The sequence below is a fragment of the Pyrus communis genome, chromosome 4 (genome assembly GCF_041283825.1).
Source record: "Pyrus communis isolate YQ-2024b chromosome 4, ASM4128382v1, whole genome shotgun sequence".
Taxonomy (NCBI): Eukaryota; Viridiplantae; Streptophyta; class Magnoliopsida; order Rosales; family Rosaceae; genus Pyrus; species Pyrus communis.
Genome location: NC_142568.1, coordinates 15,601,684 through 15,615,217, shown reverse-complemented (window position 1 = coordinate 15,615,217; position 13,534 = coordinate 15,601,684). Strand labels below are relative to the sequence as shown.

At 37.3% G+C, this 13,534-nt stretch overlaps 2 protein-coding genes across 3 annotated transcripts; both read right to left on the bottom strand.

The window, feature by feature from the left end:
• Positions 1–4,845: 4,845 nt before the first annotated feature.
• On the bottom strand, positions 4,846–7,450 carry LOC137722713 (uncharacterized). Of its 2 annotated transcripts, none has more exons than XM_068461782.2 (2): positions 6,706–7,447; positions 4,846–5,224 (listed from the first exon to the last, which is right to left on the bottom strand). In XM_068461782.2, exons 1-2 carry the CDS (start codon positions 7,329–7,331, stop codon positions 5,215–5,217), a joined length of 636 nt encoding a protein of 211 aa, XP_068317883.2. In that variant the 5' UTR covers positions 7,332–7,447; the 3' UTR covers positions 4,846–5,214. The 2 variants fall into 2 exon arrangements, with proteins under 2 accessions (XP_068317883.2, XP_088548733.1); XM_088692607.1 differs by having other exon boundaries at positions 5,039–5,289; positions 6,706–7,450.
• A 1,672-nt stretch (positions 7,451–9,122) lies between these two features.
• On the bottom strand, positions 9,123–13,090 carry LOC137722349 (soluble inorganic pyrophosphatase 4). Its single transcript, XM_068461330.2, has 8 exons — positions 12,722–13,090; positions 11,478–11,651; positions 11,346–11,374; positions 10,645–10,710; positions 10,457–10,564; positions 10,029–10,094; positions 9,757–9,959; positions 9,123–9,372 (listed from the first exon to the last, which is right to left on the bottom strand). Exons 2-8 carry the CDS (start codon positions 11,647–11,649, stop codon positions 9,330–9,332), a joined length of 687 nt encoding a protein of 228 aa, XP_068317431.1. The 5' UTR covers positions 11,650–11,651; positions 12,722–13,090; the 3' UTR covers positions 9,123–9,329.
• Between the last annotated feature and the right edge of the window lie 444 nt (positions 13,091–13,534).

Genomic DNA, 13,534 nt, shown 5'->3' with positions numbered 1-13,534 from the left:
TATCAATAAACATTGCAAGTCATATAAACCAACTGATGAGTTGCAAAAGGTTCTAGGCAGTTCTGGACCTTCTGGGGATGTCAAAAACATGCTTGTTGCTAAAGGGTGGAGCCAAGAAGAAAGTGTGGAAGGTATTATTGAGTTTATTGTGATCGAGGAGGTACCTTTTAGTATTGTGGAGGGTGAAGGGTTTAGGCGGATGATGTGCAAAGTCCAGCCTAGATTGCATGTTCCATCTCGGAGAACTATCGTGAGGGAGTTATTCAGTATGTATGATAGCATGAAAGATCAGTTAAAAAAAGAGATACACAATCATAGAGTGAGCTTGACTACTGATACATGGACAAGTGTGCAAAATTTGAACTACATGGTCCTAACTGCTCATTTTGTGGATGATGATTGGAATATGCACAAAAAGATTCTAAACTTTTGTTTGATTTCAAGTCATGAAGGCAAAGAAATAGGGAAGATGATTGAGCAATGTTTGGTTGAGTGGGGGATTGAAAAGGTAATGTGCATTTCAGTTAACAATGCATCGGCTAATAAGGTGGCAATTGAGTATGTTGTTCGTAAAATGCAGAAATGGCCTAATAGTAAAGGGATTATGAATGGCAAGTTTATGCATGTGAGGTGCTTAGCTCATATTATTGGTAGTGAAACATGGGTTGAAAGATTAGATACAAGTGTGGATGCTCTTAGAAATGTCGTGCGGTTTGTGAGATCAAGTCCCCGAAGGTTAAGTTATTTCAAGAAATGTGTGGAGAATGAGAAGTTGGATAGTAGGGGTCTAGTTGTTATGGATGTGCCTACTAGGTGGAATAGCACATACACGATGCTAGAATCTTGCTTGAAGTTTAAAAAAACATTTGAAAGGATGATCGAAGATGATGAAGCCAATATATACACCACCTATTTCAGTGAAAAGGTGTTTAATGATGAAGGAGAAGAAGTGGCGGGTAAAGGGAGGGTTGGACCACCTAAGGAGGAAGATTGGGATAGTGCCGAAGTGTTTGTGAAATTTTTGAAGGTCTTCTATCTTGTAACTTTGAAAGTTAGTGCAAGTAAATATCCCACATCTAATACAGCTGTTCATGATGTCATTGCTGTGGAAAATGAGATTGAAAAACTTTTTTTGCCTGAATATATGTAAACTGGAGGACCTGCAGAGTTGGTGCTACGTGATATGGCATTCAACATGAGAGCCAAATATCGAAAGTATTTTGGTTCAATTGAGTCCCTTAATCAAATATTTGTAATTGCCCTTGTTTTAGACCCAAGGTTCAAATTGAGGCACTACATGCACTTGTGTAGAAAGCAATTACAACTTCTTGAAGAAGAGATTGAACAAAAAAGTAATCAAGTGAAGACATTGTTGAAGACAATGTGTGATGAATATGCTAGTTAAGCTTTCGATTCACAAACACAACAAAAGGGTAGAGAAGATTTAGTTCTTGACACTTCTTCTTTAAGGGTAAAACAATTATCTTCTAGTGTGCCAACAAAAAATCCAATGATATTTAGTCAAATCATGGATGATTGGGAAAAGGAACTAGAAGACACCGAGGATATTGCGCTTGCACATGAGGTGGATAGGTATCTCCTTGACACTGTAGAGAAAGTACCACATGGTTCACAATTTGACGTTTTGAAATGGTGGAAGTTGAAAGGGAGGAGCACATATCCCACACTTGCTTTGATAGCGAAAGATGTCTTGCCAATTCAAGTGTTAACAGTTGCCAGTGAGAGTGCATTTAGTGGAGGAAAGAGAGTAATTAACCCTTGTAGATCATGTCTCCTTCCTCAAACAGTGGAGTCATTGATGTGCCTTCAAAATTGGATAAGAAGTGAACCAATTGGCAACATTGAGTATGAAGCAAGTCCTGCGGAGCTTGAATTTTATCAAAAGTGTGAAGAAGGTAATTATCTTGTTTTTTATAGTTTGGTTTATAACTTTATATTAATTGGTTTACAATTAACGTTTGTTCTTTGTTGTAGAATATAAAAGAAAAAGAGCAAATACTATATCTACAAGTTCAACCATCTCATCATCAAGTGTTCCTGAAATTGAAGCAACTCGAACGAATAAAGGAAAAGGAATTGCGGTAATATTTTAAACTCAAATGAATAAACTTTAAATTTCAATAATTCAATTTGAATGAGGATAGATAATATGATGTTGGACATTAAAAATGTCATGTTTATATTCTAATTTTGCTTACAGATTCAATGAAGATTGTTGTTGGAACTTGGGCGTTGGAACTTGGATGTGGTTTTGGATGTTAATTTGAAATTTATTGCGGATGTCATGTTTATGTTGTTTTGGATTATTTGATTCTTGGAATTTGGATGACTTGGATTTTCGGATATTTTGTATGTTGATTTAATTTTTAGATGTTGGAAGATGTAATATTATTATTTTGGATGTATCGTTAATCTATGAACTTGAATGTTGGACTTTGTATTTAGATTGGATGTGAATAATGGTGAATTTGTGCAAAATCTGCATAAATGCAGTATGTGACTTTCTGCAGTTGCAATCTGTGCAAATCTGTGCAGTTTTGTGCAGATTGCAATCTGTGCAAAATTCAATCTGTGTAGTTTTTGTGCAGATTGCAATCTGTGCAAAATTCAATCTGTGCAGTTTGCAATTCGTACAATTATTATTTTTTTTTTTCAAACAACCAAAAAAAAAAAGACCCGTGGACCCGGCTCGAACCGGCCCGTTTCAACCGGGTCGGGTAATGTCCGGTTCTTATATTAGAAAATGTAATCCCCGGCCCGACCCGCCCCGTTCCCTTTGAACCTAAGTCCGGTCCGATCCCTTCAAAAATGGGCCCGGCTCGGCCCGTGCCCAGCCCTAGAATATACAAGTCGAAATCCATATTTGCATTAAACATTCCTTTTGTTTAGTAAGGACTCATTTGGATGTGCTTTTGAAATTACTTAAATCACTTTTAGAGAAAATGTTTTTGGGTTTCAAAAACACTTGAAGTGCTTTTTGCAAGAAACACCAGTTATGTGCTTTTTGCAAGAACGCACTTCAAGTGCTTTTCCAAGATGGATTTTTTTTTTTCACAAATGATCCCTGCAATTGACCCTCACCATCAAGATGGTCCCTAAAATTAAAAATCAATCAATGTAGTCCATAAAAATAGGTGTCGCAAATCAATATAGTCATTCCTTCACAATTCTATTAAAAATTCTATTAAGTGCTGATGTGGCATATAAATGGGCCCCACAAGATTTACGGGTTTTTGTCATAAATAGTCCCTAAAATTGACCCACACCATCAAGATGGTCCCTAAAATTGAAAATCGATCAATGTAGTTGAAAGTAGATGTCACAAATCAATATGATCATTCCACCACAATTCTGTAAAAATAAAAAAATAAAAATTGTTATGTCCTGATGTGGGTTTAATAATTAATTAAAAAGGCTATCTAACTACCTTTTTGCACAATGGAATTTTTTTTTTTTTATAGTAGGGTCTACTTTGAAGAGAGATTCCTTCCATAAATTCTCAAAGGCACAAGGCCTAAGAGGGGGTGTGGAAATAGTTTTCAACCAACAATAGACCCACCTCAGTTATAACCTCATTATCTCAAAGCAAAACTCGTCGTTCTTTGCATCATCAAACCACCAGGGAATCGCCGAACAAACTCTCCAAGATTAACGTTGTGAGGATGTTGATCGCCTAAATGTTAACAGTGATGTCTCAGAAGTCGTTGCCAATCGGCCAAGCTGTCACCACAGGTGATCTCGACCCAGGTTCAATTCAATGAATGGTATCGAAGTGTGTAAAGATGGGTGTGTTGAGATTTTTTTAGAGAATCTCGCAAAGGAAGTAGAGACATGTGGACTGGGATCAAACGTGACAGGAGGACTCGGTTTTTGGGTTGACAATTTTTTCATTAACTATTAAATTATTAAGCCTATTTGTAAATTTTCTTTTTAAATCTAATTAGACTTGTGCGACTCATTTATGTGTTACATCAGCAAATAACATAATTTTTGACAAAATTATGACGAAATGATACATTAATTTGAGACAATTACTTGCAAGACTACATTGATCAATTTCAATTTTATGAACCATTTTAATGTCGCGTGTCAATTTCAAAGACCATTTTTATGTCACTGGTCAATTTCAATGATTATTTGTGAGAAAAAAAAAAAAAAAAAAAAAAAAGGACTTATGTGGCCCATTTATATGTCACATCAGCACTTAACAGAATTTTTAACAGAATTATAACGGATAGACCACATTGATTTGCGACACCTATTTTCAAGGACTACATTGATTGATTTTCAATTGCAGGGACCATCTTGATGGTCAGGGTCAATTTCATGAACCATTTGTGATAAAAAACCTTCCAAGATTTAATTGCATTTTTACTAAGGATTGCTTCCAGAAACTTTTTTCACCAAAAGTGATTTCAATCATTTTAAAAGCATATCCAAACGAGTCATAAGTTGTCCAAGTCAAGCCATCCTAAACATTATATGTGCCTAGGTCCGTTGGTTTTGATAAACCTAGAATCGGAATACAAGAATGATGAAGAAAACGGCCCAAAATCCCCACAAAATTTGTCATTACTTTAAGGAAGGTCATCAAAAGTGCCACCATAATCCAGAATTTGACAATATTTTAATCACCACGATGCAACTTACATTAAACGCATTCACTGCCACGTCCTATAATGCATTGCCCTGCACAGCTACCTGGGCATAGTGTGACGGTGAACTTGTTCCATGCAAGTCTTCTCCCTTTATTGAGTAACTCAAACAATAAATTAGAAATAGCATCTCTAGTGTATCAAGAATATAACCCTTTCAGAGCCAGAATGACTTGTATGAAACTCAGCTGTTCTGTCTTTTCAAATTTGCATAAACCATCTTGTACTAGCCAGCTTACAGGCATAACTAAAATTTACAACCAAGTAATATAAAAGAGTCGATGCACCATTTTAGTGCATTGATAAGCAGCGCTAATCAAAAACTACTTTAACAGAATGATGTCTCACAAGACATTCCTCCTTTTGTACCGTCTTACGTACTGGAAAATAAAACAAAAACAAAAAAATAAAACAGCTTACAACCATGTGAAATGACAAGCAGTCTTGAATTGCCACCCCAAGTACCAAATCAAGGAAAAGTTCGAGGAGGCTCCTTCTTTGACACTAGAAACTTCTTATGCAACCAAAAGCCTTTCTTTTAGGTAATCCTGCAAGACGAAGTATAATCAGGTTAAACACATAGCTCATTGCGAATGACATAACCGGCAGGATCCTATACACAAAAGCACATACTACCATAACTTTATTTAGGTTTATACATATAGGTATTAGATACTGAGGTTAAAAGTTACAGCACAGCTAGACATGATTCTAGAGTACCATGCAAAATCCCGTCATTTCAAAGCTCTGAACCACAACTTACCATAAACATCAGTGAAACATGAAGATGCAGATAATAGGAGAATACTTAAATAATGCTTGGTGAAGGAATCAGAGAAAGAATTCAGAAAAATCATTCAAAATTTACCAAAAAATATAAACTCAACTTCTATTACTCCTTTTCTTTTCTTTCTTTTCTCTTTTCACATGATTCCATAAAACCCTCAAGTCATAAATCCATTACGGATAAGAGGAAGAAGAAAACAGTATTTAGGGGACGAGCATCCAACTTGAAACAAGATCCTAGTCTCTAGATCCAGAGCACAAATCTATTCCAAGAGAAATTTAATCCTCGTTGTTAAATCAACCTATGCCATATTGGTTCAACAAGCATAAGGGTCCACCAGTCAGGCTGGTAGGATATTGTCAAGACTACAAACATGTGAACAAATTGATGGAAAAAGCAAGTAGCAGCAGCGCCTCTATGTCCTTGTTTGATGTTGGGATTTTATATTGACTTCCAATAAGGTGAAGAATTGATGGTATGAGCGGTAGCAGAATCATTCTCTACTTCCTTGTGAGATGCCCACCTACGTCATAGCCACTAATAGTAGCAGCCATATCATATTACCAATTTCAAGATAATCCACTAAATATTCAAGGCATTGCTTGGCCATACTTCTTTTCTCAGCCTATCTGGTAACTAGCAGGCAGATATGTGAAACTTCTTAAGCTTTTAAGTCAACATCTTGAACACTTTTATCACAAACGTTTTATCATCACTAGAATTGTCTATCAGAATTCAGAAAGCAAAGTCACCAATGGCTAAAGTCCTCCAACTACACCGTAAATGTTCATCACAATGCAGGTGAAATCTACTTTTGAGTTTCCAACTTGATTTAGTAAAATTACAATAAAATTTAAACCAATAAAAATCCAACTTATTAGCAATTCTAACAACAAAATAAATGTGTCCTTCCCTATGTGCCGACTTTCTAAATACAGTAGGCATAAAATGTTTACCGTAATATTCGAAAGAAGGATTATGTTCACTCCGAACATCAATGTGAGAAGTTAACTAGACTATTAGGGTAAGGAGCAAAAAGTGCAATTTATGCAGCACCGAACTCTCACTAAATATAAGTTCCAACACAAAAGGTCGCGTTATCACATTGCAATATACCATTCATTTCTCAAATCACAACTACTTTGAATACCCAAAGCACTAACAAATGTGAAGGAAGGCAATGCAAGACAAGCACATCAAATGAAAACACACAAGAAGAATACGGGTGTAATTCATATAAACCTTGTAGAACCCGCATTGATATTCCGATGAAGAATTCGACCCTGACCCGAATCCCCGCCATCAATCAACTCCCTGAGCCCCAAAGTAATAACTTTCTCTTTATCCTCCTCCTCCTCCTCTTCCTCTTCCTCTTCCTCCTTGGCCTCCTCAACAAGAACACTGCCACCTCCGCTGCCACCACTTCCACGAGCCTTACCAATCAACCTCTCAAAGTAATTCCCATATATATACTCAGGGGTGTACCCGTTCTCTTCATCAAAGAGCATGATGTGCCCATGCCACTCCCAAACTCGATAGTCCGAACCCGATTCCTCATGAAACCCCACGCAAATGTGATGCTCTCCAATGGTGACGGCCTGACCAGAATTGGGCTTGAGGGAATCGGTCTTGCCGCTGAGAATAACCCGGATGATATCCTTCTCGAGGCGGGATTCTTCTTTGGCGAGCTGGGTCTTGTTCTCGTCGTCATCGTCGTCGTCGGCGGTGAGATTGGCAGCGTCGAGGAGGAGATCCTCGAGGGTTTGGGAGAGGAAGGAGTTGTTGGTGGGGGGTCGGATTTGGAGCCTGCCCATTAGGGTTTGGAGCATGAGGTTGTCGAAATTGGTGGTGTTGGTGAAGGAGTTCATGGCGTTTGGATTTGGGTTCGGACTGGTAAAATTAGGGTTTTAGGACCCCTTGGGAAGGAAAGGGGTTTTGGGTTTATGGCTTTAAGCTTGGAAATTGGAATAATTTATTTGTTTTCATTATTCGACCAAGAAAATGACGATTGAAGATGATGGGTTTATGCCACATGTAGTTTTGATGGCCCACGTGGTACTCGGTGATAAGTACACCGTGGCTGTGACCTGGACGTTTATGACAAAGTCAACCTGTGGGCTGTGACAGTGATGAGAATGGGTGTATTAATTAGGCCCAAGCCTTCAAGTCCAAAAGGTTTTGAGCATCACCGGTTCACGATTTAGGCTCCAAGCCCAAACTTTTATATTCGATTTTATCATTTTACGTGTTATGATTTAAGTAGACGATAGATTCACAACTTAATATATATAATATTAATATAGAATAAAGTAGTGTTGTTATTTCCACTCAGTTTGCGTTATTTTCCCACAAAAATGAATGACAAAAATAATAAGACAAGTGGGTGGACATAAATGCTTTTCAACTAAGTATGTGTTGCAACATATGAATTGATGATAGAACAATCAGTGTGACAATCACACAGTTATTTCATTGAATTCTTGCATTTGCATAACATTGTTAGTATGGTGAGAGTAAAGGGTTTTGTACTTTATGGGAAAATGATAAACACGTACTATTTTTTAGTCTCTCATACAACCATGTTTAATCATGACCATTGTTTTTGTCTAATTTATTCAATTCTGATATCCATGTTTAATCATCTACCGTAGATTATATATAGCGGGTTAGTCAATCTTGCAATGTTTAGCTTTGTGATGGATTGCAGGTTGCATCGGAGACGGGTTCCCCAAAAGCACGTTGGCATCCATCAACGCTAGAAAGTTGTTGTGGCGAAGAGGAAGACATGGTCATATATTACTGGTGTGGTGTGTACTAATTGTAAAGTTTTGACGGTTTATCTGGGATGACATGTTTGTAGGCAGCTTGGATGTATTATTTGCGGTTGTGTAGCTAGGAAAGGGATCCTCTCAGGATCTGTTCCACCTGAGCCAACTGAGCATAAAATTCGAGCTTTTAAAATTTGATCCAACGGCTAAAATTATTATAAATTTTAATAGGATCCCTTGTTTTTAACTATTGGATCAAATTTTAAGAGCTCGAATTTTGTGCTAAGTTGGCTCAGGTGGAAGGGATCCGGAGAGGATCCCTTTCTGTGCAGCTTGATACAAGTCATGGATGTGGACAGACTTGATTCCACGTCATATTACAAGTGGGTATTTCATTGCTAATATAATCAAAGTCTTTTTAGATAAAATCTCACACCAGAATGAATTCATTCGGCATGAGACACTCAAAGTTGAAATCAAGTGGTTAAGTTAGGAACATCGCCACCACTAACATTACATCTAGTGGTATTCCTCAACAATCCGCCTCACTTGCAAATGAAAAGTTTTAAGTTCGACTACCATAGTCAGCAAGTTGGATACTAAATAGTATCACATGAAAGGGTCAATGTTGGGACTCAGTCTCGCAAGTTAAGCTTTACTTTGAACCGATTATTTCCTCGAAATAATCAAATTTATTGGTAACAAATGAAACATGGAAATTAAGCAATTTACAAGGTGAATTGTTCACAAGAATTGCTCCGTTACATCGACACAAAGTAAATAAAACATGTTTCTCCAACAAAACAAAGAGGGCAGCCTCAAGTATCACACACCAAATGAAAAAAATAAAGGCATAAACCAATATATCAAGCCAGACTATTTTCCTTCTCCTTTTTCCTATCATTTTCGTCGATATCATTACTATATAAAAGGTTTAAGACACAATCCCAACTAGAGTCGGAGTATACGGCATACATTGTTAAACAATGTGTGCATTCACACCAAAATATTAGTTAATTTTTCATTACAGAAACGAATATATAACGTCCCCTATATAAGAGTAATGATAGCACCAAGTTTCATCACTTGCACGAACAACTACCGCCTGAGGCTCTCCACAATGTAGTCTGCATAAAGGTTCCTATCACGTTGAAACAAAGAGATTGAGAGATGTATAACTAAACAAGGCAAATCAACATTAGACCGAGGATGAGTTATGTTATGCATAAGCAGTCGCTTCAGTTATTTGATGTTTAAATGAACGAACACTGGTTGATGTCAAAAGAGATTTAGACACAGGAATAAGATTCAAATCAATGTTCTTTAGAAAACCAGAAATGACCAAAACTCTAATGATTCAAAACTTCCCGACTTATTTTTGATTCCAAGGCATAACTTGTATCCCTATGCTAATTCCTAACATCTACGTCTTTGTATGACTATCAATCGTTAATTTACAGACAGAGAGGTAATCATATAGTTTGGGCGTGCATGAGTGTGCCGGTCAAATAGCATTGACACTTACATGGAATGCTGGATTGCGTCAAAGGCAGTAGATGCAGGGAGAAAGTCGTCAACTGCAACTTCTTTGTTCTCATTTTTCTTGTAGTCCTCAAAGAAGCGCCGGATTTCAGCCAAACGGTGAGGTGGGAGCTCCTTGATGTCATTGTAGTGTCGGTACTCAGGATCATCAGCACAAACAGCAATGATCTTGTCATCTTTCTCACCCTAGATTAATAAAAAGTTAGAATTTTGTAACAAATTTAAGATGACAACCCTTTATGTCTTCATATATACCTGGTCAATCATAGGCATCAGGCCAATAGCTTTGGCACGAAGAAAGCATCCAGGAACAACTGGCTCCTGTGAGAATTTTCAGTGTCAAAATAGATCAGATTGAGGTTCCACTTACAAACATCAGCTTTAAAATAAACCAAATGGATTTGGAAGCTGTGTGAAGCCACTTACAAATGTAACGCAACATTTTCAAAAATACGATTCCTTACAAATATGGCAAATTAAGCCCAAAATTTTTTATATGATTATTATTTAATGAGACATGCATATGATCGATTGTGTCATAGCAAATGATAGGACATGGGTGGTACATGCCCAACAGGCTGATGTCATATTCAGGTTAGCATGCTATAAACCATGTTTCATTGCTTGATATTCACAAAATAAAGTTCCAAAATGGCTTGCAACAAAAACGAAGCATAAAATACCTGCATAATAATCAAGACATCCAAGGGGTCATTGTCCTCACAAAGAGTACGGGGGATGAAACCATAGTTATGGGGATAGACAACAGATGAGTACAGTATGCGGTCAACCTGAACGTACAAACACCCTTCAGCAATCATACTTAAATGAATAAAGGTACCAGGAAGATTAGCTTGCCTTAGATATTTACCTTGATGAGTCCAGTTTTTTTGTCAAGCTCATATTTCACTTTGCTTCCTTTTGGAATTTCGATAACCTGGATTATTAGTCATGTTTCCACAAGAACTATGGTCAGGTAGGTTGACATACATATCGCAATACGTAATTAAACACTCTTTCAGAATAAGAGCTATAATTGTCGTGAACATTACAATTATAAATAAAAACTTAGTATTCAGAGAAAATTCTGTTAACAGTAATGTTATAGTGCAAACTATATTCAGGAGCACACTGTTAAATATGACATTTATATTAATGAATGCCACGAGATTCTGAAGTAGGTCGACTCCATTCACATTTAAGAAGACTTCATAAGTTACTTATTCCAATTGTATAGTTGCTTAGTGCAATATATAATGAATATTTATTCAAATTTTCAAATTACGCACGGAAAATGAAAACTTTGAGCAAGCACAGAAGAAAGTTAACAACAATTTTCTGGAGCAGATTATTTAAATATGGGCATCACATACGAAGACTGTCTAGATTCTGGATAGTTGGTCAATTCTAAGATAACTTCTTTATGTGTAACTTTTTTCAACTGTGAAGTCATTTGGTGCAATATTTGTCGCTATAAGTTCAACCTAAGTACTGAGAATGCAAAATTTGAGCGAACACTGCAGAAGATAAATCATCAAAAAAATTAAAGTATCAATAATTCAATATACATACACAGTTGAAAATCTTAGGAGCTCCAGGTCCTGCATTGAAATCAAAATAAAAGTAAAGTGGTTAGACATAGGCTATAATAACAATTATAGAAAGCTAGCACGATGAACAATGGCTGCTGGAGATATTGCATACCGATTTCAAGGTCATGCCATGGGTGGGCAGCGATAGACCTCCTGGTCATGGATGAAAGTATCCTCTCATTTAGAGGTGGATGTGAGGAATGATCATGATGATAGGTGACATGGGGTTCAATAGCATTTTGTGGAGGCTGAACTTTTTGAACAGTCTCAATCGGTGGAGCCATATCTACAGGACATATACACCACATGAAGTCAGTAAAATCCAAACTACATTGACACCTAACGTATCAAACTTATGATGCTGAGGAGGACCCTCGAAAATGACAACACTTGAAAATCTAAAATAATTAAGACAAATCAAACTCTTTTCCTTCGAACTTCAATGTCGAGATCACATGAAACTAATGCCACATTTTACATTTTAAAGGTTTGAAGCTATCAGATCCAATCAACCAAATTACAACAGGCACTAAGTAAAAGAATTACTTTCTCACACCAAATCGAAAAAAGCCAAATACCTTCTCACACCAATTCGAAAGATACCAATAGCTCCAAAATTTTGTAAAAGCTTTTCTCTCTTCAGTTGGCTAAAATCTAAAAGTTCAAATCCAAAAATAGCCTCTTTTCTCTTCAGTTCCAGAGGCTAAAAAATCCAATAAATTAAATCCAAAAATAGCCTCGCAAACTGTGAAAACGTTTTAAGAAACGCGTCAGCAAAGCATTTATTTCAAAGTAAAATCCGAGCAAAAGAAACGGAAAGGAAATCTTTTTTACCTAAATCTAGATCTGCCAAACAGTAACTCTAACTTTACCCAAAAAATTAGGAAAAATAGCAAGTAATCCAGAAACCAGAGAACCTGAACAATTTCAGAGCGATAACAAAGAGCACTGCTAGCTATGAACAACTAGAAAGATTATGAACAACTTGAAAGCTTAATCTCAGAAATTAAGATAAATTCAGCACAATAATTAACTTTTAATGGCATTAACAGTAATTAAAGCAAAAGCAAACACGTACGAGCAGCAAGTAGCGAAAAGGAAAAATCAGATCCACAAACAGAACAAAAACGAGACAAAAATCAGCTTGAATGCACAGTAAAGTTGACCAAAACGACGGATTCGGCCTCGGAAAACCGAAAACAACAAAACCAGATCCACAAACACAACAAAAACGACGATAAAATCAGCTAAAACGCACAGTAAAGTTGACCAAAACGACGCCAAAACAGCGAGAAATGCAGCGTAAATTGAACGCAACGACGGTTACGGAGTCGGAAAAGCGAGGCGAGAACGTACCGGCGGAGGATCGGAGCTGCGAATCGGTCGGCGGATTGAAGCGGAAGCTTCAAGGGGAAGAGAGCGCAGATCTCAAAAATTGAAAGAGAGAAAGCAGGACGAGTGAATGGGGCGCTCAAGTAGAGGAGGAAAGGAATAAGCAGCTGTAAGTCTACGTGTTCCCGCTCTCTTTGTGCCTTCCCTTTTAAAGGGAAAAAAATGAAAAATTTAAGTGAAAATTTCCCAAGCTTTGGTGCTCGCGGAATCCGGATATTCTGGCCGACGGAAACTAACGTGTTTCCGGCTGGCATAGATCTGCTACGTGGCGGGCGGTGATTGGAAGAATATCGGGACCCACCGTCGGACAGAGACGGTGTTCCTAACGGTCGTGAGGTGCATTCTTTTTGGTTCGCTGCGATATCGTGAATCGGACGGTGAGTAGTCTCCCACCGAAACAAAACGTATGTTGCTTTTCATGTGGGTTGGGATGGTGTGACTGACGGAGCAAGCTATTTCTCGTGTGGCTTTTTGTGGCAACAAATTGTGTGTTGCCATGTCATCGGATGGACCATTCTAGTAGCAATGGAATGGTGGGAGAGGGGATATTCTAGGTATGATATTCACGTCTTCAAGTTCAATGGATAGAAGAATTATAAACATTCAAAGTATAAGTAGCATAAATGATTCTGATTATTTTTTCCAAACATGATGTTGAAAAGTGGCCTAAAAATAAACAGTTTTGATCATCAAATAACATTAAAATTTTGAAAAAAGAAACAAGATGATAGAAAGAGAAGGTCTAAGTAAGAAAATTGTTAACATCACTCATACAAT

Bases quoted from the DNA above. Each gene is read 5' to 3' on its own strand.
- LOC137722713 (XM_088692607.1), bottom strand. From the start codon at position 7,331: ATGAACTCCTTCACCAACACCACCAATTTCGACAACCTCATGCTCCAA. The intron at 5,290-6,705 runs GTTTATATGAAT...TTTTGTGTATAG, and splicing joins ATCAATGCGGGTTCTACAAG to GATCCTGCCGGTTATGTCAT.
- LOC137722349 (XM_068461330.2), bottom strand. From the start codon at position 11,649: ATGGCTCCACCGATTGAGACTGTTCAAAAAGTTCAGCCTCCACAAAAT. The intron at 10,711-11,345 runs GTATGTATATTG...CTAATAATCCAG, and splicing joins CTCCTAAGATTTTCAACTGT to GTTATCGAAATTCCAAAAGG. The intron at 9,373-9,756 runs GTAAGTGTCAAT...TCAACGTGATAG, and splicing joins GACGCAATCCAGCATTCCAT to GAACCTTTATGCAGACTACA.